Source organism: Ruditapes philippinarum, unplaced genomic scaffold, assembly GCF_026571515.1.
Source record: "Ruditapes philippinarum isolate M1 unplaced genomic scaffold, ASM2657151v2 ctg3731_1_1_1_1, whole genome shotgun sequence".
Taxonomy (NCBI): domain Eukaryota; kingdom Metazoa; phylum Mollusca; class Bivalvia; order Venerida; family Veneridae; genus Ruditapes; species Ruditapes philippinarum.
The window spans coordinates 63,790-90,109 of record NW_026858601.1 but is presented as its reverse complement, the minus strand read 5'-3'; the positions used below and the strand labels follow the sequence as shown (position 1 = coordinate 90,109).

Below are 26,320 nucleotides of genomic sequence, written 5' to 3'. Positions count from 1 at the left end.
GTGATCACATGTGTCGCCTCATGATGGCCAATTTCATGTTGGGACAATTTTTGTGACAGACAGACGGAGAGTGCATAACTACACTTGGTACTGATCATTCCTGTAAAGTTTGGATAAAATTGCACCAGTAGTTTATGAGGAGTAGTCCGGACAAGCTTTTGTGTATCTGGCAACACACAGAAAAAACACCTTTTTATCAAAGAGCCATAACTCGGCCAAAAATCATTCAACCGGAAAACCCCTGCAATATGCGCAAGGACTTGAGCTACAGATCAATCCTGTAAAGTTTCATTGAAATTGCATTAGTGGTATAAGAGAAGTAGTCCAGACAAACTTTAAAAATAAAAATTATCAAAGGGCCATAACTCTGACAAAAATCATTGAACCGGAAAATGCTGACAATATGCACAACTACACTTGGTACTGATCATTCCTGTAAAGTTTGGATGAAATTGCACCAGTAGTTTATGAGGAGTAGTCTGGACAAATTTTGTGACAGACGGACAGACGGATGGACAGACAGACGACGGAGAAGTGATCCCTATATGTCGCCACTACTCCCTAGAGGCGACACAATAAAAGCAGCATTAAAATATGATTATAAAACACTCTGATAATGAACCCATCAGCTGTCAATTTGGAAGCCAATTATATAAGACCACTTTTCTAATTTCATTATATTATGTCCCACAAGATACCATTAATCAACATAAGTCAATATTGATGATAAAACTCATAAACTGGAATTTCAATTTTTCAGTTTAGTTTTTTATGACATTTCTTTTTAACCTAGAGTATATAAAATTAAATTGACACATTATTAGTTATTATAACACTGACTTTTTAACAATAAATACATTTAAATCTTAAATTTGAATGTAAATAAATAAATGAAGACAAAATTACAAAAAATAAATAAATAAATAAATGTAAATTAATTAAATTTAGATATAGAATTTACATGATTTCTCAGAATCTACGGGAATACATTTTGTTTTTGTACTATGCAATATTTTACCTGTATATATACACATGTGCATATATCAGGTATATAAAAAGCCGATTAGTCTCTAAATACAAATTGTCTTGAAAAAGGCAAATGCTACATAAATGTATATATATTTTTCCTAGAGAAAGAGATTTACATAATATATTATATTAAAAAAACATTCATTCTAATTCTCAGTCAGAAAGCTTTCATTGTATGTAAAAAATCATCATACAGTAAATGAGCCGTGTCACGACAAAACCAACATAGTGCGTTTGCGACCAGCATGGATCCAGACCAGCCTGCGCATCCCCGCAGTCTGATCAGGATCCATGCTGTTCGCTATCAGTTTCTCTACTTGTAATAGAGTTTGTAAGTGAACAGCATGGATCCTGATCAGACTGCGCAGATGCGCAGGCTGGTCTGGATCCATGCTGGTCGCAAACCCATTATGTTGGTTTTGTCATGACGCGGCTCAAATGTTAAAAAAATTAAATATACATCAACTTTCTCTCAATTGTAAAATAGGTAATAATCTATCAGAAATTTTGATAAAATTATTTTACCATTTTCAAATAAAAATCATATCTTGGAATGTTTTTTCGGTTTTGTCCGTGTTGGTCTTTTTTTTTGCCGTAGTTCTCAACAGATCAAGTTTAGAATATTTTCTATGAAAGGGACAAAAGTTTTTACCCTCTATAGTCGTAATAATACAAGAAAAAATAATCAATTTAGAAACATACACGATTATATACGGGTGTATTTATAAATAAATCAAATTACGTAATTTCTCATATACATATATACCATACTTGTCTTGCAGTACATAAATCGAACATAAAAAACCCAATGCGACCTTCTAACCCATAACTTTGGATTCACGTCATTTCACGTTCCTCTTCAAGTCCTTTTTCCAAGAAGTACTGTCAATACACCGTTAACATATCCAGCAGAAAATCTTGTATACAAAAAAAAAAACTTGCGTATTTTGAATGGAAAAATTTCATTAAAAAACCGGTTCTAACATAATGGTGGGATAACCTCACGTTGCTCCGTGTATATCACCTTCTCCTGGTTCCGAAAACAGGGCTCGACAGTCGAGTACCGCGGTAAGATCTAGCACAATTTTACGAAGTGTAGGATGTTCTAGAATTTCCTCCGTTGGCAGTGGTGGGTGGGATACAGGATAAAAGCTAGGTCCCTGAAAAAAAAGCAAACATTTTCATATCATGTCACATAGCATAGATTTATAAATTACCTCTCTTTACAGTCTTTTTTTTGGGGGGGGGGGGTTAAGGGGGGGGGGGGAGGGCAGGGAATGGGGAGGGGGTCATTCCCAATATATCTTAAGCTTGATATGATAAATGTCATCTTCATGCAATCTGATATAAATGTTTTTTCCATACATGTATAGAAGATGTTTTTCAAGATGCAAATTTGGAACAAGGCATCCGGTTAGCTCAATAGGTAGAGCGTTGGACTGTGAATCAGGCAACAAAGGTTTGATTCCCGGACGGTTCAGGTCACTCGTGATTGATCATGGAATCTTTTATATGGTCATTCACACTGTATCTCTACTATGGTATGTACAGAAGTTTCAGTTCCTTGCGAAAGTGAAGGCAAACTTTTACTGGTAAACTGCTTGACCAGGAGCGATGCGATGGCTGAACTGTGCTCTGGAAATTTCAATGTGGCTTACTGCCGTGATCTGTAGTGAAAACTACCAACACCACCACCAAATTTGAAACAAAATCGACTCCACCAAACAATTTATTGGCACTTTATCGGCCCTTTTTAAGTAGGGGCATAAAAACAACTTATTATAACTAATCTCAATCAAGGTTGACTAAAAATGACTGGTTTACCTTAAATCCTCGGTGAAGAATGAGAACAATATAGCAGAAGACAAATCTGAGCATTAGCAGACGTAGGAAATCGTCACCAATAAACTGCATATAGGCGTGATCTGAAATGCATCATGGGTAAACTGATCATATAATCAAACATCAGTCCATTATTGATTTCATATACATAGTAAACAAAAAGTGATGTGTATGTATAAATATAACCAATAAACTTTTTTTTTTTTTGTGATTTCAAGACACACCTGCACTTTAAAGGCAACTTTGAGACTAACCAGCTATACTGGCAGATGAAGACCTCCACAAATTATTTCAGGCACCTGAGTAGAACCACCAACGGTCAGTAAGCTAGCGGAACAGCTTCCTTACATGATTAACTCCCAACTCCGTAGTGACATAGGTCAATCCACAAATTTTAGATACAACAAAATGTAGCTGTACGATTATTATCCATTACAGTATCTACATTTTACCTTAAGTAAAAAAAACAAAATTAAGAACCCATGTAAATGTTCTTTGTGACAAAACCATGAAGTAACATGCCCACGAAATTAAGTGAATTCACAGTAAGCTCTATGAACCTTTCCCATCTACAATAAGTAACACATATAATCAGATACTTACCTAAGGATCTTGATCGTACAAAAAGTTTACTGGCCTCCGCCATGAATCTGTCCACGTAGTTTTGACATTTGTCCCACATCGTGATTGGGATATCTATAATACTACATACATGGCAGAACGCCATCAGGGGGCAATGCAGGAATAACGTGAACAAGTTGCCCTTCTGTCTCATATCTAAAATATAACAATGTCATTGTCAACAAAATGAGATATGTCATTGTAATAATATAACTCTTAGCCTGCTTGCAGCCACAGAGTCTACCCATGCAACCACTGAATGATACATCGGCCAAATCTAGACTTGGCTGGCACTTTTCCCAATTTGGTCTGAACTTTTTCTGAAGTTTCCCCTAAGAATGAAGAATGCTCATGTCCAGATTGAAAGATTGACAAGTTTATAGAAGTTATTAAGCAGGGATAAGAATTAACCTTTAAACTTCCATTATAATTAAGCTACAAAAATGCATCCATGGGTAGAATTGATTGCTACTTGCAAGGACAGGGTTAAAGAAACTCAAAAGAACTCAAATATATGCCTACAAAATTTTATAATAAGCCTTTAAAGCAATACCAAAAACATTTTTCAAAGACAAAGTTTGGCAGACTCAACTTATTCTTATAGACTTACTTTGTTTCAAGCAATAAACAATCAATTTAATATATAGGTAATGAAAATATATTTTAGTTCTGGGTTTTACATCGTAAAGGTCATATGGCAACTTGCCAGCTTTTTACTAGAGGGGAAAGATGTGTGGATTATAGATCATGTTGAACAAGCAAGACCAATAACTGGAATACTGCAGACACCTTTTCCCAATTATCAGGCACAATATAAACTTTCGTGAATTAGCGATCTCAGATCATCACGCACAAGACCTAAAACACATCTTACATCCATCCATCTTACACCCATCCAACTTCTCATACAATTTACACCAGTTTCAAAAAGGTCTTTGAGATTGTAAAATTCGCAGAACTTTACAAATATGAGGAAAATTGGCAGCCCTATATCAAGGAGCTGAGATAGACATACCCTGCATGGTGGTAGGCACCTGCTCTGGTGATAACAGACATACCACTGGCTGTCCAAATAGGTTGGGGAAGTGCTGTAATATATAAATACATGAATAATATAAACAATGTGTATTATCAGTTCTCTCCATGACAGGTGTATCAAATTTAAGAGGCTACTGCAAGTGAAATATCTGGGAAACAGCACTCAAAAGATGGACACTGTGTACATCTTGTTGACTGAAACACTAATATGAGAACTGTTAAAGTAAAACTATAAGAAAATCTTCACATATATCACCTAAGTGGTTTTTCAGTAAGTCACTAAGTGATTTCAGTGGAAATTATCCATGTTTACCTTAAGTAAAAGTGTCTAATGGATAATGGTGGAAAGTTTTAGATTAAAGAGGTTAATTTAGTATTTTTCAAGTCTTGTGCTAAGTAAAATGCATTTGTAGTGCTTTTGCAGCTACATAATACATTCCTACTTTTTTCTTATTGATAAAGGCAAAAAAGTTATTACCTGGAATGCTGAGCTGTTGTCACTGTCAACAAGGATGAACAAAGGTTTTCTTGTGTATGGGTACAAGTCACCAGGATGTAAACTTCATGAAATGTAAAACAACGAATACATGATTGTCTAAATAATAGTGTAGCATTTATCAGTACAAAAATATTTATTTTAAGAATACGAAACATATCATAGCTGAGGAATTAAATGTGTTTATACCGCAATTCAATCTTCAACCATCCCCAGCCCACTTGTCTTGCTTTGAACTGGTAACTGACCTAGTACTCTATTGACGGTATATTAACAAATCATTGTTACTAGCATAATAAGTTTGTTTATTGGTTTCATGGCACACTAACATAACTTATGTCATATATTTCAGAAACAGGTAAGATGATGTTAGCTAACTTCAGGTGTTGCAAAATTAAAGCAACACCAAAGGTCAATACCATCTCACATGCTAGAGCTCAGAGATGCATAACCTCAAGTAATTAAAACCCATTTTGTCACCTTTTACCATTAAGCGGGAATAAATGGTGGATGCAATTCTGATACCTCAACCTTGAAAGACAACCACTCAGCCACCAGGGAATTAAGTTTAAAATATTGAACCGAAAAAAACTTCATTCCTTTGTGGCTCACAGGAGTTGCCTATAAGAGTTGAGGCATCAGAACGATTTTGTTAAATTTTAGTTACAGATATAAATGTGGGGATTAAAGTGAACATACCAATGCATTTCCTTGAGTGTTCCTGGTCGTTTAGGCTTACCGGGTGTTGTAGTTGTGACCTCACCGTCACGTCTACTGTTTGTTACCACACCTCCAAGGTCATAGGCGGCTGAAGCATAGCCAAATAAGACAATTGTACAAAAATTTCCCAATTCCTTTCTTTTAAATGCACAGAAAATTTTCTCCATAATACAAGTTAGCGTTTACAATATTTCAAGTAAAGCTGGTTTTTGCCACAGAAAATTTTCAACATCAACAAGAGCTGTCGGTAGGACAGCAACGCTCGACTATTCTTAGTGCTTGATAGTAAAAAAAATGCTTGATAGAGTTACCTCCTCCTGTTTACAGGTTGGGGTCATGATGGTGAACAAGTGTGCAAAGTTTCAAAGCCATATGTCAATGGACTTTGAAAATATTTGAACTATTACAAAAACTTTAACGTAAATTCTAAGTCGAAAAAGGGGCATAATTCTGTCAAAATGCTTGATAGAGTTACCTCCTCCTGTTTCCAGGTTGGGGTCATGATGGTGAACAAGTGTGTAAAGTTTCAAAGCCATATGTCAATGGACTTTGAAAATATTTGAACTATTACAAAAACTTTAACGTAAATTCTATGTCGAAAAAGGGGCATAATTCTGTCAAAATGCTTGATAGAGTTACCTCCTCCTGTTTCCAGGTTGGGGTCATGATGGTGAACAAGTGTGTAAAGTTTCAAAGCCATATGTCAATGGACTTTGAAAATATTTGAACTATTACAAAAACTTTAACGTAAATTCTAAGTCGAAAAAGGGGCATAATTCTGTCAAAATGCTTGATACAGTTACCTCCTCCTGTTTCCAGGTTGGGGTGATGATGTTGAACAAGTGTGCAAAGTTTCAAAGCCATATGTCAATGGACTTTGAAAATATTTGAACTATTACAAAAACTTTAACGTAAATTCTAAGTCGAAAAAGGGGCATAATTCTGTCAAAATGCTTGATAGAGTTACCTCCTCCTGTCTACAGGTTGGGGTCATGATGGTGAACAAGTGTGCAAAGTTTCAAAGCCATATGTCAATGGACTTTGAAAATATTTGAACTATTACAAAAACTTTAACGTAAATTCTAAGTCGAAAAAGGGGCATAATTCTGTCAAAATGCTTGATAGAGTTACCTCCTCCTGTCTACAGGTTGGGGTCATGATGGTGAACAAGTGTGCAAAGTTTCAAAGCCATATGTCTATGGACTTTGAAAATATTTGAACTATTACAAAAACTTTAACATAAGTGGTTACGCCGACGCCGACGCTCGGGTGACTGCAATAGCTCTACTTATTCTTATCGAATAGTCGAGCTAAAAAGAGTATAAACAAGGAATATTCAATTTATGGTGAGGTATTTGGGTCAAAAATGTTATTCTAATTTCATGAACTATGTTACTTTACATTGTATTCATTAATGCTTCATTTTTAAAGAATACTCTACTTTAAATGCATATTTATAACTGTTTATTATAAAATGATATCTAAAATGAGATCAGTGACACCAAATTTTTTTTTTGCTCAAAATAGTTCTGTCATCATATCGTAACAACATGTCAAGTTTAAAGAAATTCTATTGAAAAGTTTTAATTCTGCCTATACATCTACATGAAAACTCCTGATAACATCATCCCAAACTGTATTTGAACCAATGGCTACTGAATAAAGACAAATCAATATCTTACAAACAGTATTGGTGATTTACATATATATTCATGAGCCTCTGAAGTCTATACTGTACTTTATTAATTACCGTACTGTAAATCAAGATAATTATATATTTCCTAAACAAACAAGAAATTCAATGACCATATTCAAATCCATGGTCCTTAAATACGGATTTAACTCATTACAAGACTGGAACAGTACCTCTAGAGGCTTGCAAAAATCATGATCACAAGAGAAAAATATCGTTTTTTTGCCAATTCTTACATTTTTCATTCATTATCATACATAAATCGGTGTAAATACATGAATTAGACCTTTAAAAGTTCATTCCATTGGGTGAAAATGCAAGATTTTAGCATTTAAACATTCAAGTGCCTTGTCCGGTATATACTGGAATACAGTATATAGTGTGGTGCTCTTTTTAGTCAAATTCATTAAATACATTCTAAAATCTGTATCTTACCATCATCAGTATGTTTTGCATTTCCATGGCAACCATCTGCCGATATATACAACAGCATGGCCCCATTAGGAGGTAGTTCTTTAAATCCCGAGGCCAGGAATGTGTTAAGCTGACTGTACGTGGGTTTATACAGTAAGTATTTGTGTGGATTCTCCCTCTTGTTGGGCCTGTCACCATTCTCCTATAGTAAAAACAAACAAACTAATCTGTAATACATGCTTACCTTTGACCTCCCTAAATATTGCAAAAGTACTTTGCCATCTTCCAATTTGGAGAAAACCATTGATCTTTTCTTGGGGAAATTTCAGAATAAGTACTGACTGAATAGTGAAGAATGCAGACCATGATTAAGACGTCATGGATGTGTGGTCATATCTTGGTCTGCACTGGTCACATTCCACTAGCAGAGTTAGTATGCTCCAAAGACAGGAGGTAACAATTTGGCTTATTCAACCCACTCTCAACTATCTAAAACATTGCAGAGACGTTGCTGTAATATCATAAACCTGCTGAATTTCTTACATGGACTTGCTTAGCTTCCAGTTTTGGAACTGTCCATTATCAAATATTGGGATATCAAGATGAACATTTAAAGTTGGTTAACCTGCTCAGGTTGGCCTGGTACATATACTGGTGACAAAGGTAAATCATTTTCGTCTCGAGTAGGGTAAATGTTAAATTCTCCTGATGGCAAATATTATTTGTTCTGAACTGGTTAAATAGGCCTGCCTGTATCACAAATGGAAATCAGAGTCTATAAAGCCCACTCAGGACATCACATGGTTCCTTGAGATCGCTGGGACAACACATGGTATTTGAGATCACTGTGACAACAGATTGTTCCTTGATATCTCCAGCACAACACATGGTTCCTTGAGATTGTTGAGATCCCTAGGACAACTCATGGTTCCATGAGTTCCTGGAAATCAACAGGACAATGCATGGTTCCTTGAGATACCCAGGACAACACATGGTTCCTTGATATACCCATGATAACACATGGTTCCTTGAGATCACTGGAACAACACATGGTTCCTTGAGATCACCCTGACAACAGGGACTACATATGGTTTCTCTTTATAACCACTTCTTATCAAAACCAGGACGGAACAAATTCAGAACTCATACACCATCAGGCTGCTTTTTCCTTTTTGCACTTTTTATTATAACAGCCTTCTTTTTCAAGAGTATATTCAGGCAAGTAACTCTAATTATCACACACCCGTGCCGATTTTGCGACTCCGTAAATATGGTATTGCACGGCTGTGCATATATTTTGACGTGACGTCATCAGCGTTAACAAACATAGTGTAAAGACGCGCAAAATGATAGCGTTATACTATGGGCGCGTCAATGAAAAATGACTCTTATTTTACTTTAAACGGTCTTTATTTTGGGTATGTGATAAATAGAATATTAAATTCGTGTAAGTTCATTACTGAATTTATTGCACTCGTTGAATAAAATAATATTTTGCTCGTCAGTATTAATCTTACACTGATTCAATATCCTCTATGTATTTAATTGCACTACAGATGAAGATTTTTTATTGAAATATGAAAATTAAGTAATTAACAGCAGGAACATGAAAGTTAATCAAACATCAAACTTTTGTGGGAGAACTTTCTGATTTTTTTGTCTCCTTTTAATTTCTAAAGATATATTTTACACTAAGGGACACTGGGACTCTACAAAATATACCAATATTGTTATAAGTTGAGTACACTATACATCAAAATGTAATACAAAGGAGATAATAATTATATAGGTCAACATACAAATGGTTGCCGTCCAGGTGCCGGTGATGCATCATATATCTGATTGGTTAATTCCTCTTGCGGTTCCCGTTCTAACGTCTGCAACATTCGAAACATGTCCAACGTCAACTCACTGAACTTAACCTGAAACATAATTAATATTTTGTTCTCATATGTACAGGGATCGAAACACATAGGTTAAAAGCTCAACATTTCAGCAAATATTGAAGTTCACTCAAGTTAAAACTTTAAACTGTTTTACACTGAAACCCCGTTGTAATGCTCAAGTTGGGGTCCACAGCGTCATAACCGCATAAAAAGGCCTATGAGCAATCATACTGAGGTAAGCATTATAACAGGGCATGCTATAATGGGGTGACATAGTACTTTTAAGATATAACAGGGCATGCTAAAATGGGATGAAAGAGAGCTTTTAAGAAATTTAAACAAACTTGATCAGACACACAGCAGAACACCAACACTAGATAAATTTTGAATCGGAACAAATGCATGTGAAAATGCATACATTACCTGTTCATGTGTATTGCCAACTATAATGATTTCTTGCAATGTAAAATGTACATGTGACATTTTGTCTAGTGGTGGGGTATTTAATGGCGTCAATCTGTGAGATAAAACAATGGCGGTTGCATCCACGTCCACCACTGATATAAGGTTGTCAGCCTAAAAATAGATAATATCAAACTTTTAACACCAAAAATATAAGGTTGTCAGCCTAAATATATGATAACAATTTGCTTGTATATAACACAAATGATGTCATGTCAAAGAATTATAACAAAATATAATATCATTTTTTTAAATGGGTTTATTACACTCCTGTACCCTGGTTTATAGAATAAAAAGATATTATTCAATCATATAAATTTACCTCTATAAATGCTTTTATTTCTCCAAGGACTAGATTCCACTCCATGTGATCTTCAGGTTCATATGTTCCTGTATAATCGTCTATCTGCTTCGACAACTCCTGCAACATAACAAAAATATCTGCTTTATGCTGGGACATGTGTGTTTGTTAGTATTCAAAAATGGCAATATTGCTGAGAAAAAAAATTATTATCATCTTGTCATTTATCCTGGCAATATTTCATTAATATTTGCCAATGCTTACAAATCTTATATTTTTTTGCGATAAATAATGGCACCATTGCTTGTGCCATTGCTTTTTTACCTAAGTTTTAAAATATCAAATATTAAAATACTTTGCCATTCTATATGTGACATATTAAAATGCTTTGCCATTCCATATGTGACATCAAATATTGTAATTGCTTTGCCATTCCATATGTGACATATTAAAATGCTTTGCCATTCCATATGTGACATCAAATATTGTAATTGCTTTGCCATTCCATATGTGACATATTAAAATGTGCCATTCCATTAAAATGCTTTGCCATTACATGTGTGACATCAAATATTGTAATTGCTTTGCCATTCCATATGTGACATATTAAAATGCTTTGCCATTCCATATGTGACATATTAAAATGCTTTGCCATTACATGTGTGACATCAAATATTAAAATACTTTGCCATTCCATATGTGACATATTAAAATGCTTTGCCATTCCATATGTGACATCAAATATTGTAATTGCTTTGCCATTCCATATGTGACATTTTAAAATGCTTAAATGCCATTTCATAATTAATTGACATATTAAAAAGCTTCCCATACCATATGTGACATGGCATATTAAAATGATTTGCCATTCCATAATGGACATATATGTATTAAAATGCTTTGTCATTCCATATGTGACATATAAAACAGAGAAAACATCATATAAATAAAATAAGATTGCAGTATTTACTTACTCGTACCAGGTCTCTAACCAGTTTCATTTTCTTCAACAGTAAACAAACAACAATAAATCTAGCGTAGAATCTCAATTTCTTCACCATTAAATCCGGTCTGAAATAATAATATTCATTTCAGAATTTGCTTTTAGGGTCATTAAATAACTGGTTTCCATAAAGGGGCAGAGCATTTTCAGTTTTTCCCTCATTTTTTTCCAAGCATCCTGCATCACAAGAGCCAATGACTGTACCATTTCTAATGGTTTGGTTATTAACAGTAACAGTTTTGTAGAATTCTAAGTCATGCCGACACAGTTAAGAGTATAATACTATATGATGACTGACTATTGCAGCTTTACTGGTGGACAAATACCTCACAAGCTTTACCCCTTAGTGCATAATTTCAGGCATAGTGCACATCTGAGCAGAACCTCTGACCTTCCGTAAGTTTGCTGATTAGCTTCCTCAGATGAGAGAATCCAAAATCTCAGATCAGATTCTAACCCACAGCAGCCATGGGCAAGTGATTTGAAGTTGGCAATCTTAACCACTTGGCCACAGCTGTCTTCATGTCCCTTTCTTATTGAATAATAAATACTGTATCTTTATGCTTAAAAGGAGGCTGTCTTACTTACTTATTGAGAACATTTGTTAAATTTAGTGAGTGTGTTAAATATTGCATTAAGAGGTACGAGCAGTTTTTGACACTTTTAAGAGAACCATGCTATGATGCAGAAACAAGAAATTTTTGTGAAACATGTACATATATGACCTCTCCATGGAAATCTGGTAGTTATGACCCTAAAACAAATAGGGTCCACCAAATCGTCATGACCGACCTTCACAATGAATCTAATGACTGTAGGCCAAGCGTGTTCCTAGTTAAAGGTGGGTTAAACTTTCTGTTTTCAAGGCCAAAGCCACCAAATAATAAGTCCGAAAATGACACAAGTTTACAACATGAAAGTCCTTTATTAAATGTAATGCGTTCTACTTTGTAGTGCTATTCAATGTACAGACCGAGAACAGTTTCAAACAGTGCAGGCATCGAAAAGTATTTTCAGAGTCACTCAACGTCTTGTCCTGTAGGACAAGTAGCTTCCAAGTCCAACATGTAGGCAACATTGTTGTGCATCAAGTTCTCTACTCATAATACTAGCAGACAAGTCCAATTTTCAATCTCTGCAGTTTGATCAATTTGACTTATATCACACTTATGTATAACATAAATTTTCCAAGGGTTGACTGCAAAACAGCACTAACTTGTATAAGAAATAAAGAAGGACTTACAATAGTTACGCAAGCATTCTCACCTTTCTTCCTTGTTTGCTTTTGAGTAGTAGGCTCTCATTCTTATTGCTGAGTAGAAGGAGAAAGACTCATTTAAATAGTTTGTCTCACTTGTACGTAAACTGAAAATATAAACCAATCAAATATGTAAGATATAAAATATAACAAAGTGTAAGTGTAACAGTATCAAGGTTATGACATCATGCATTGTTAATATTGTTCAGATCAAAAACTTTGTTGCTACGGACAGACTAATTAACTGCCTTAGTCAATATTTCATGCTTCCTAACAGTACCATTGGGGTTATCCAATAACTTTCACCCCAACATTAATTTTATGATAAAATCATAACACTGTTTCTGTTGGTGTGCTTTTGTGGTTTCTTTTTTTTTTCTTTTTTTTTTTGGGGGGGGGGGGGGGGGGGGGGAAGGGGGGGGGAGCTCTGCTGTAGATTTTTCTCCATTCTGCTGTTGATTTATTTTCCATATCATTCATACAAGCGGCTCGGTGATTATTAAGTAATTAAATATTTACACTCACTGCATCTATTTCGAACTTCAATGGCCTTGACCCATTGACACATCATTATGCCTCTACATGAGGAGACAAAACTTTCAACACCTTTTGTTAATTTATTTAATAGTACAATCAAATATTTTTTCTTCAATTATCTTAACCACTGTGACCTTGACTTCACTGACCTTAATTCTATTCAGTTCAAATAGTACCCAATAATCATTCACTAACAATTCTGTAACCAAACTCATTATCTTCTGTTTTATTAGCATTGCGAATATCTTTCCTTCTCCTATTGAAAGTAACTTTTCATCAAATTATTCTAACCAGTTAACCCCATGTGACCTTGACATTGACCCATGTGAAACAGGCATTATTTGAGGCACATTCAAGTACCTGAGATTTGAACAAAAGACCTACTACATAGATACGTTCTGGCCATGACCAATCTTTTTTTTTTCTGCTTTTTTTACTAAAGAAAATGACTGAATTAGTTGAATATCTCTGCAACCTTGACCATTGACCTCAAAATCTACAGGTGTCACCTATAACTGACCATGATCATGCTCCATGCACATTTAATATTTACTAAGTTATTTAGCAGAACATTAATAAGTGGAAGGTTTATAATAGTGAACTTGACCTACAACTGACTCACTTCAAATAAAAAGGGTCATCTTCTAGCTATAAAGAACCTGCCTAATGCAAGTGACCATGATGGTTGTAAACAAGATGGTTTTTTATCATTTTAGATGATAGGACAATGTTTTCATGTTGAAGGTCAATGTGACCTTGACCCTAAACTTACTTTAAAATCAATAGGGATCATCTACTAGCCATGAATCTACAAACCTGCTTTGTAAAAATGACAGTTGTAGACAAAATGGTTCTTTAAAATTTAAAATGAGATGACTATTTTTCATGTTGATGGGCGCTGTGACCTTGACCCTAAACTTACTTTTAAATCAACAGGTGCCATCTGCTAGCCATAAAGAACTGGCGCTGTAAATACCGGTATGAGAGTTGAAGTCAACAAAATGGTTCTTTAGAATTTTAACTAAGAGGACCATTTTATCATGTTAAAGGTCTCTGTGAATTTGACCTTGGAATGACTTAAACTTCAAAATTACAGAGGCCATCCAAAAGCCATTAAGAACCTTCCTAATGTTAATGTAAGTTTGAAGGTAAATGCTTAGGAGGCAAGAAAATAATTATGTTGCAACTATGCCTAATTCCAGTCAATAAAACCAACACTATTACAATACTCCTATAATTGACTATATAGTATAGCACCAACAAGGGAATTGTAACACTGCATGTACCTATAGATTTAAGCAAATCATTTTGTATAGTAACTGCTGTATCAAAGTATCTCAATGTGACCAAACACATAACATAACATAATATTACATAACACAACATTACGTTTTATTGTAGTTAAAGGCCTCCCGCCCACGATACACATAATATTGTACATTTTTTATAGTAAATCATTATTTACAAAATAAATGATGCATCAACAGTAAATAATTCATATACAAATACTATTCATGATCAATACCAAAGCGGTAATTATTTAAGAATAAGAGCAATTTATTATCAACATCAATAAATGCTGAATTTAAGAGTGTTTTGTTTTATTTTCTTTTTAAAAGCACAATAATGCAGCTTCATAAAGGTTTATGTATCACAGTATCATGAGTATGTATTTTTTATTTATTTGTTTTTACGTCACATAAACACAGGAGGTGTCATATGGGGACTTTCCAGCTTAACTGCCGGAGGAAAGCCTCAGATGCAACGTTCTGCAAGCTAGCTGGATAGCTTCCTCACATGAAAGAAGTCCGTTAGGATTCAAACCTACAGCTGTGAGGGGCAAGTGGTTTGAAGTCAACCACTTTTACCACTCCGAGTCACGAACAACCACTAAATATGTTAACAAAATAGTATGTAAATGCTAGGAATTGTTGAGTTCATTAATATTCATTATATTATGTACAACTTCAACAATTTTTTTTTTGGTTGGGTTTTTACTTCGCACCATCAATAAAATTAAGTTAGGTAATCTATATAATAGATATACATGTAAAGTACATTATTTATTTACTAACTTATCATTATGTCTTTAGAAGCCTAAAGTACCAACTGTATTCCTGAGATAACAAAATTTCAGATTTGGTTCTACAATTGTATGTATTCATTTATGATTCTGATTCTCTGATATATATTTTCAATCGTAATTTAATTTTACCTTAACTGACTTTCATTTTCCAATGGTCTAAAATAAATGAATTTGTTACTTATTAAACAAAGATTTCAAGCTCTGTGTATGGTTACATCTAAAGACATGTGGTAGAACTACTTTCAATCCCCATAAACTCCGAGATTATTACGAATAATTGTGGATGCAAGTTCCCATCAAATTTTTAAAAGTGTCCCTAAAAACTTTATTCAAGAGCACCAATTAATGATGTTGAAGGACTTAAATACCAAGGCCTAATTAAGAAGCTTGTGCAAATTTTAATCCAGTATTAAACTGTTTTCAAGTCTCCCTTGTCAATATAATAACAGTTACTGTAAAATATTTATCATTCAATCTTAATGAAATACATTTTTACAACACATGATAATTCATCATAAACAGTGTGATATAAACATATTTTAATGTCAAGGGATGGGTAATCGATTAAGTAATCTATTAATTTTATTGATCTTTTACAAGGATAAATGTGACTGATTAATAATTCTTGTTAAAATTGAAATATAACATACATTTTTTATATACATTAGTCATTACATCTCACAAATTTTAATGGGTAGCCATAGAAGTATCCAAATGTAAGCACAGAAGAAAGGGCGTTCTGACCAGTCCTCAGGTTAACATCATAGGGATATTCATTTGACTTTTTTATCTTTAAAACCCTACAAGCAACCTTTTAATGATCTTTTACCCCATAAGTACTGTGTCTTTTAAATTTTAAGAAAAAATTTAAAAGGGAAAAATTTAAAACCCCTCAGGGTTTACTTTTATGGAAAAGACCCCAATTTTTCTTTCTTTTTTTCGTCCCCATTTAAAAATTTTTTAAATTTACAGTTTAAATGTAAATAAAAAAACTAATAACCCAAAACCACCCTATGCTATAACTAGCGGTATCTGTTAAACAGGAGAAAATTTACCTTATTTTCTATGCAATAATTAGCTGTAATGACCTAGCTATTATTTCAACATCAATAAACAGTCAACAGCCTTTTTCATAATTGATAAGTTCATGCATTGATTCATGTGAGACAGGTTGTTTATTTGTGATGTACACTTTATTGACAGATAACTAAAAACACAGTGTGATGTTAAAGAATTTTCAAAGCATGACCTATGGACCCTTACAGTTGGAATTGTTTATTTTTGGTTTTAATTGTGACACATATATAATTGTGAACATAAGTTATATGTCATATATATATAATCATCATATGTCATACTTATTATAGTGTTATATGTCATATTTATAATAGTTATATGTCATATTTATATAAGTTATAGGTCATCCTTATTTTAGTTATATGTCATATTTATGTAAGTTATGTCATATACATATAAGTTATATGTCATACTTATTTTAGTTATATATCATACTTATATAAGTTATATGTCACATTTAAAATAAGTTAATTTTGTCAAAAAGGGAAAAAAATTAAATAGATGTTTAACCCCGCTAAATAATGTCCCCACTGGGCCCAAAGGTCTTTTTGTTTTAAATCCCGGGGCCCGAGAGTCATTTTTCCTTTAAAGTTAAATCTTTTGACATAATTTGCCTAATATCAGGGGGGGGGGGGGGTGTCTTGACAAATGATGTGTAGCCCCCCTCCACCTACTAACAATACAGCTTGGTACCTGTATCAGATGCCAAGTACATCAAATTAGTATCAGACTAGATGCCATGTACACAGTTGGTTTTGTTTTGTTTGTTTTGGGTTTTACATCACATCGACACAGTATACCTGAGTAGAACCACCGACGTTCCATAAGCTAGCTGGATAGCTTCCTCACATGAAAGAATCAAAGTCCCTGCCGGGATTCGAACCCACAGAGGTGAGGGGCAAGGGGTTTGAAGTCAACGACCTTAACCACTCAGTTGGTATCAGACCAGTGAAGTATATCAGCTTGGTATCAGAACAGCTATGTTTTCTTTGTGCTTTTTTTCTTTTCAAGAATATTGGATAAAATTACAAATGTATAAAAAAAAGTTAAGCAGACAACATTCAACAGACAATTTTTTTCCAGCATGCAGAGAGTAATCAACTTTACAGTTTTCTGAAGGAAAATGATTTATGGATATATTATAACATCATTTATGATTACAATTCACCTCCTAACTGTCTACAGTTGACCTCTGACCTCTAGATATAGTTTTACATCATCCGGGAGAATTCTTTCCAATTTACTGGACATGTAATAAAACAAGTAGTAACTCCCCAGTGGCCATGCACTGTATCTAGTGTTCTAGCAATGTTCATTACGGCAGACAATTACTGTGTGTGGGGGAGATGAAAGACAGGAGAATTTAAGATACTCGTGATCATTATGTAAGCTGTTATAAAATTATATATCATCTACAGACAAAAGATGATCTCTTCTTTCTTTTAACATGTATAATGTAGAAATATTCCATTGTAGTTCAAGCTTATACATAATTTAAGGCCAGGTTTTTTTCCCTTCTTTTATAAGCAAGGTTTGTTCATTAAAGCCTCTCCAACTCTGGTAAATTCCTTTTTTGAAAAATCATATACAATGTAGTTTTTTCCTTAAAATTAGTTTATGTAAAAAGTTTTTTCTATCCCTTTTGCAAAAATACCAAGTTATATTTTTACCAAAATTTAACGGAAGAGCCCCTTCCCTAACCTGAGAAAAAAAGCCCTCAGGGTTTTCACTCTGTGATTGGCCATTTTAAAAATAAGCTAAAATTTTACTTATTTGAATTTTAGCTAAAGGATTTCTTGCCAATGATGTGCAATTTAGATCCAGTTTAGATCAAACAGTGGCATAAATCTGGCTAAGAGAAATTTTCAACCATGTTAAACCCTGTAATTTACCTTTCCCTACCTATATAAACAAGACGTTTTTATACTTATTTTATACATACCAGCTCTACTTGCAAACAAGATTGGTATGCCAGTTCAGTGTTGCATATAGAATTTCAAAATTATGGGGGATTGTCACCCACTCAACTGAAAAATGTGGGGGATTTGAAAACAATGTGGGGGACATACATTTATCTTACAATATGACGTACCGATAAGAATTCATTTATTTTACGTTCAGGCATTTTTGACAGCTAGCGTCCGCTCAACAACGGAAATTGGAAAAATAAAATATTGACGAATACTACAATACACACGCAAGATGACCCAGTTGGCTGCTACACGCGATTTAGTAAGTATTTTAGTCATTACCACGAGTGAAAACAAACATGGCTGATCAAGATACGATGAAGATAAATTGAATTAAGTTGAAAAGATCATCAAATGCGCATTGATTTAATTAAAATGCGCGATCTGCATAAAAAATGCGTAAAACACGCAATCGCGCGGCCTAGATGCAACAATGTGCAGTTATTGGTATTTAAAATTATTTATTTGATTTGTTAACTATAAAAATTTATTCTTTTTAAATTATATTTCATATGGGCAAAGAATTCATTTCATGTTAACATTGTTGATCTCTCTACTATAGGATACAAAGAGCAAAAAAAAATTCCATCTTCTCTTCAAAGGTCTAATTACTTACTATAAAATATAAACAATAATGAGCCGCCTCACGACAAAACCAACATAATGGGTTTGCCACCAGCATGGATCCAGACCAGCCTGCGCATCTGGGCAGTCTGATCAGGATCCATGCTTTTCGCTATCAGTTTCTCTACTTGTTATAGGGTTTGTAAGCGAACAGCATGGATCCTGATCAGACTGCCCAGATGCGTAGGCTGGTCTGGATCCATGCTGGTCGCAAACCTATTATGTTGGTTTTGTTGTGACGCGGCTCATATATAAATTTATTGGGCAGGCCCTTAAATGAACTAAAACTTTTAACTACACTATGGATATTGAATTTTTTCTGGGTTTTCTGGTGGAGGAACATCACAAGCTTCAGGCCTATTGTGAACACAACCAACACCATTGAAATTGGGAAAAAGAAAATGTCAAAATAGGGGAAAAGAAAATGTCAAAATTTGGAAAAGAAAATGTCAAAATTGGGAAAAAGAAAATGTCAAAATAACAAATAATAACTATATTGAACAGACATGTATAATGAACAATAGAAAATCTATCATTGATAGCCTTTGTATTGATATGTTCTAGTAGTATTAGTAATTTGATCATATTAAAGGGCTCCCTTTTTGATAAAAAAAATACTTTAACAAAGAAAATCAACAACAAAATAAATGCAGACTGAGGAATTTTGGAAGAACCTGAAGTTTTGGCACTGGGAATGAGTCTATTTACTGGTAATTTATATAGATATACAGTGTATACTGAAACAAAAGAAGTCTGTAAGACATAACACTCAACTATATTAAGTGCTTAATAGTAAGAAAAGGGGCATAACTCTGTAAAGAAGTACCTCAAAGGTACTGCACCTGTGTCCAACAAATTATATTAAGTGAATGTAGTTTCAAGTCAATTATGTGAAGTTTCAACCTACTATCTTGAGTTGTTTTGGAGATACTAACCTGCATGCTAAAGTTAACAGAAGTGTGACAGAGACTATGACAGCAACATGAGTACAATAGGTCTAAACCAAAAACAAGCCTAATTGTCCTTTCATGCAATTACAGGAGTAAACCATTCAAAGCCTCATAATTATATGCTGGCTTCTATGTGAGGATTTATACCCATGTGCAACATTACTTAAGCTGGCCAGGAAGCTATTTCTCTTGGTAGATTTTTACTTCTGTGTCCACAACATTTAAGGGTACAAATTTAAGTCTTTTGAAATAAGCTGTTTGTTTTTCTAACTTTCATGCTGATTTAACACATCGTCACCTTAGTGCAAGAACTCAATATCTGCTTCTTTATCTATATGCAGTTATTGAGTTTTTGCACTAAGGTGACGACATTATGGTCTTATCTCAGCTTTCCTGGTTAACTTACCAGTAATTACCAATTTTACATGGATAAATCATTTGCTCTTCCTACTTTACGCGTACATCGTGGAAGGAAAATGATTTATTAAGAATTAAAAAAAAATACTTACTAATAATGGTAATAAAGCTGTCCAATTTTAGAGGCTACTTCACCTATCTGCCACCGTTTTAATCCATACTTTACATCTAAAACTTGCCTGTTAAAAACAAACAAGAAAACAGTGTCAATGCATCTATATCTTGCATTCATTTATTCAAAATTCATTATTTTCCAAGCATATAATAAATGCATGCAGCTTTTCCAACTCAGTCATGCACTTAATATGTAAATGTCACAGCATCAATTACATGTACATGTACATATGTGTAACTCTTGTTAAATTAATATAAGGTTTAGTATTAGGTTTTTCTGTTATACATGTAAAATATACATTGTGTATATAAATCAAAAACCAAGTTGTGCCACTTTTGTATGTATGCCTGTTGTGCCACTTTTGTATGTATGCCTGTTCCATGTATGTCCAACAAAAATTAGCCGTGTCACGACAAAACCAACATAGTCATTTGCGACCAGCATGGATCCAGACCAGCCTGCGCATCCGCGCAGTCTGATCAGGGTCCATGCTGTTCGCTTACCAACTCTATTACAAGTAGAGAAACTGATAGCGAACAGCATGGATCCTGATCAGACTGCGCGGATGCGCAGGCTGGTCTGGATCCATGCTGTTTGATAACCTCAACAAGAATAGTGTCAGGTGTTCTGAATACAAGATAACAATCAATTAAAATGCACACATGCATGCTTTCTATAACCATTAATAATATACATGTATGTAAGTTAAATAATATCCCAATTTATTTAATATACCACTATGGAGTGATAAAGTGTATGTCCTGTGAAGCATTATTCCTTGCTTTTTAATATTGTTTTACACTCTTTTTAATTTTCCCAATTCAGGGAAAACAATGAACATTTTCCCAATTTCACCAGTATAATATTGACTATTCTTTTTAAAAATGGCCAAAAAAGTCATTACTTGCATAAATTTAATGATCATACAATAAAACATAATAACCTGTGTTGCTGCTGAAACTTCCACAATTTCGTGTAAACATCAAATGTTCTGCCAAAGTACGACTGCCATTGTTTATGACCATACTGAGGTAAATCTCTGGAAACACAGAACAACAACATATTTATCACCTGTAGGCCAACACACTAATTTTTAGGACGTCTCATCTTGTTTTTTTTGTGTTGAGCATGATTACACTAGAAATTATTCACGTTGTGAGAATAGCTAATCCATACCTAAAATCCTTATTTACCCATACCTTAATCCTGTTCACTAGTGTCCACCAGTGGATGAATTGAAGATTTTGAATTTACTAGCCCGAATTCCAGTTTTGAATCTATTCTACTATATATTTAACTAAATTTTCTTAAAATTTTCACTGGCCCAAACTAATTTTGCTGGCAATGGGCTACCGGGTCAGTGCTAAATTTGATGACTGGTTCACATAAATTTGTAGTTGGTGGGCTGCATGTACATTTTTTATCTTTTTTTTCACTTGACCTAAGGTGGTATCATATGCTACCATTGTAAAACCATTATAATATATTGTACAAATATTTTAAAAGTTGTTTGATTTACTTAAAGCTTTCAAAATACAATTTTTAATTATGACACAAACTTATTGATCAACCTCGTACATGTATGATTTATCCAAAACAAATAAATTATCAGTTTGTATTCACTAATTCAGAAGTTGTAATGAGGTCGGGGTCTTTTTAATTTGTGAAAGACAAAGCATGATTTTTCTTGAAATTGTGAAGCTGTAGCTTTGTGTTCATTCAAATATTTATGAAAGAAGAAACTTGTAGGAATATTGAAACAATTTGCAACCAATATTTTTCTTTATTTGATAGAAGAAACCTGTTTACTTGAGATATTTTCATATGATAATTTTGATTAAGCATTCGCAGAGTCCTAGCTTTGAAAAGTTTGTCTCCAGCGGCCATAAACATGCTTACTGGGATGCTGAAATTAGCATCTACATAATACTGCTTCAAAATCATTTATGATTACGCTTAGCAGGTATACATTGTATACATTAAGAGACAGCTATGTGATACATATAGATCTAGCCTCATATTTTTAAGAAAATACTAAAGGACTGATCATAGACTTTCCGTTTTGCATGATAGTTCTAACATACGTAATTAAGTCTTTTAAAAAATATGAAAAGTGTACATCCCCAGGTGGGGTTGGGTGGATATTTTTGGGAGTTCTTTAAATAGATACACTTTAAATGTTAAGTTTCAGCAATGTCTTTTGTTGAATTTTTATATGTGTTCTGCACATAATATCTTTTTATTAATATTTACAGTTCAGCAGAGATAGATGAGCTGGTGTATTACACCTGTTGTGTTTCATGTGAATCAAAAGCTGGGACATACGTTTTAAAAGTAAAAATTGTATGTTGTAAGTGTCTATACAAAAGCAACAATGAAATATCACATACGTTTACAGGCTCACAACGTCTTCATTTCTAGTTTGGTACAAACAGTATTCCAAATTAAGATAAAGGGCACCTGAAACCTTTTAATGAAGGCAAACTTTTTTTTAAACATTCATTCAGTATATAAATCTTTTAATGGGGATCCACATCAATCCTGGGTAGCAGTATCGAAGAAGACATAATTCCGTCCCACTGTGATTGTAAAGTAGGGTAACAAACTACACGACAAATATGTGATTTACAAAAATTTAATCAAATTTACAATTTATGTACAACACTGTAAAAAGATTAGTTTTGTCTCATATACAGTGCAAATATAAGTAGAAAGGATTCTGACACATAATAAAACAAATTAAATTGATTATAAAATGTGCATAAGCTGCATCTGGTGATTCCTTATTTTGTTGGTTTATTTTTATTTATTTCATTATTATGTTTTTAACATTAGCACAGTTAAAAAGACATTGTAAAATAAAATGGCCTTTGTATTAAATGCTCATGAACTAATGTGTTTCAATTATTATAATTTATTTTACCCTCATGTATTTATGATTGATATATAATCAATCTTACAAGCACATATCTGGCACAAGAACTGTGATTTAGATTTTAATTTCTTATCGAGGCTAGGATTACAGTTCAAGTATGGAGAAAAAAGTATCATACTGTTGTACTTTTTTACGAGGATTGACAATAAAAGAAAAATAAGTAATGAAAATATATATACATTAAATTTTGTGTTCTTATTTCATATGTTGCCATTTTTACCCTACAACAGAGACCTGTATTACATTTCATTTCATTTATTAAAGATAACACGAAGCTCCAGTGAAGACAAAGGATTTGTTATTTATTAAAACATGTCTTTTATCTCTTAATCAGTTCAGATAATCACAATTAGCAAATAAGTTATAAACATGTGGTCCAATTAAGCCCTCCGGAATGTCACATGATGCCCTAGGGGTGGTATATTGTATTTGAAAAAGATACTAGTGATAATCTGATTAATACACAGCTAGGGTGCCAATTAAGTATTTTTAAAAAGTGGTTTACTGTCCATTTGAAACTGGTTGGAACTGGTTTGATCAGTAATCGGTTTCCCTGTAAGAAAAATAAAAGTAAACATTAATTCAAGATGATAAAAACAATTTTTAATAGCTTTAATAGATATTTTGTCTAAGTATTTAATAGAGATTTTGTCAAACTATAATTATAAGCATCTATACTTTGAAATACATTCATCCATACTTTATGCTTAATATTCTTTATATACTTTTCAATTTACTTTGATTTCTAAAAATTATCTAACATATGAGGAGAATGTGACGAGAATGTTATACTGACAGAAAAAGTGTTGACTCTAGGACAGGGCCGAATTCGGATAGTGTATATAATTAAGTATTATTATATTTATTATTTCATTGTTAATAAAACATTCGATTATTTTATATACAGTAAAGATGCTATATATATAATCATTATAAACTCTACTTAAAAAGCATTTAATCAATTATTTGAATTACGAAAAGGCCATATAATTCGTAGTAATAACCTAGTAATTTCGTGAGTGACATAAACGTCATGATCATTGCATAATCAGGGCTCGACATTAACGGTTGTCCGACTGCCCGGGACAACTAAAAGTTTGGTCCGGGCAAGTTATTTTGAAAAGCACTTGTCCGACAGGGCAAGTGAAAATAAAAAGCATCATTGACAAAATGCATGTACAAAATGAATAGAAATAACATCTTTTCATTTATAAACATCTTTAAAACAAAAATACACCATGAATTATTATCAATAATGTGAATATACTACGGTCATGTACATTTGTTGATATAGGAAACGGAAGCAAAAATATGAGCATGCGCCGCGGTAAGGTAATTCTCTGTTCTTATAATAGACTATATCTAATTTTGTACAAGGTAATTCCCGGGTTATGCTGTTGTTTAAATTTTGATGTTTGCATGTAAAGATATCATATTGATCTTTAAATATAATTGTTAAATAAAGTTTTTGCATTAAAAATGATTTATTGTTTAATCTAATATAACAACATTATGAACTTAGTAAACGAAGACTCGTTTACGGCTGTTTACTTGATGATTGAACGGGGAATTTCCTTACCGCGGCGCATGCTCATATTTTCCTTCCGTTTCCTATATCAACAAATGTACATGACCGTAGTATATTCACATTGAATAAACAGATGAACCGATGTTTTAGAAAAACTACTAAATACAAAAAATATTTATGAGCTTGTTTGTTTTTCTGATTTATACATTTTTACCATTTTTAGGTCAGGACAAGTAAGTCTTAGGTCACGGGCAAGTAGTTTTAAAAACTACTTGCCCGACAGGACAACCTGATTCAAAAGTTAATGTCTAGGCCTGATAATGCTATTGATTAACTAGAAAAATAGTTTTAATGAACAGTTGTGCGGTCATATTTTTATATTATGTAAATTTAATGAATGAATTTCAATACATAACGAAATGCTGACAGTAAAGGTATATATATATATGTATTTGGAAGTAGGCAACCATTTGAGCCACACGCCGTATCCGCTTCTCAATCGCCGTATCGTCGATCCTTGTTTCTAGTCACATATGGTAAAGTATTTTATTATATTTTTCTTTCTTCCAAATGAATATTGCATCCAGCAACACTTCAAATCGTTGGCATGGCGAAAAATATTCAATTATTCGTTCAATTCTACAAAATGCAGCAAAAAACAACGACTGTCGCTAAATACAAAATGGCGTCTGTTTTCACCTCGGCTTATTGCTAGGCAACGCTCTTCAGTAAAGTGCCCGGATATCCGACCTGACCAATTACAAATATTGAAATACTTATAAATCTTTAACAGAAAAATGCTACATTGTATAATACAATACTGTATGCAGCACTGGTTTGGACATCTGGGTCTTATCAGCAGATGTAAACTTCTTTGAACTATGAATTTGCAAATGCCAAATTATTTTGACATTCATTATTTAATATTTTGACATTGATTTCTTTCAAAGTTATGTCAACAATAACTATAACACATAAACATTAATTAAAGAAGATGCTTATTCTAGTTATAAGTATACCTCAATCCATTAAACAGCTGCTTTGACTTTTCCAGAAGATGACAAAATTCATTGACAATTCGCTTCTCATTCTCATCCATTGGTGGCGCAGTGCCTTCCTCAGACATTTTTGATTTCTTAAATTTTTACACCTTCCTTAAGTTATAAAATAAAAACTGCGAAGAGGAACGGCAAACAGTTAAAACAATCACTTGGCATTCAATATTTAGTCATTGCAATCTCAAAATAATCACACATACGATAAATAAACTGAAAATATTTCAGTTTTTGTGTCCATGCAAAAATTAAAGGCGGTGCGT

The 26,320-nt window shown here is 33.5% G+C and overlaps 1 protein-coding gene and 1 long non-coding RNA gene across 2 annotated transcripts; both read right to left on the bottom strand.

Moving 5' to 3' along the window:
* LOC132753700 (protein SCAI-like) lies at window positions 1-26,320 on the bottom strand. The gene is made up of 15 exons (XM_060744195.1): window positions 26,022-26,320; window positions 21,483-21,578; window positions 20,517-20,603; window positions 12,772-12,870; window positions 11,477-11,573; window positions 10,524-10,622; window positions 10,163-10,315; window positions 9,653-9,775; window positions 7,875-8,055; window positions 5,726-5,834; window positions 5,009-5,090; window positions 4,508-4,580; window positions 3,475-3,648; window positions 2,854-2,954; window positions 1-2,189 (listed from the first exon to the last, which is right to left on the bottom strand). The coding sequence occupies exons 1-15, from the start codon at window positions 26,126-26,128 to the stop codon at window positions 2,031-2,033; spliced, it is 1,740 nt and encodes a 579-aa protein (XP_060600178.1). The 5' UTR covers window positions 26,129-26,320; the 3' UTR covers window positions 1-2,030.
* LOC132753699 (uncharacterized) lies at window positions 23,756-25,760 on the bottom strand. The gene is made up of 2 exons (XR_009628997.1): window positions 25,470-25,760; window positions 23,756-24,027 (listed from the first exon to the last, which is right to left on the bottom strand). It is a non-coding gene; the product is annotated as an uncharacterized LOC132753699 (long non-coding RNA).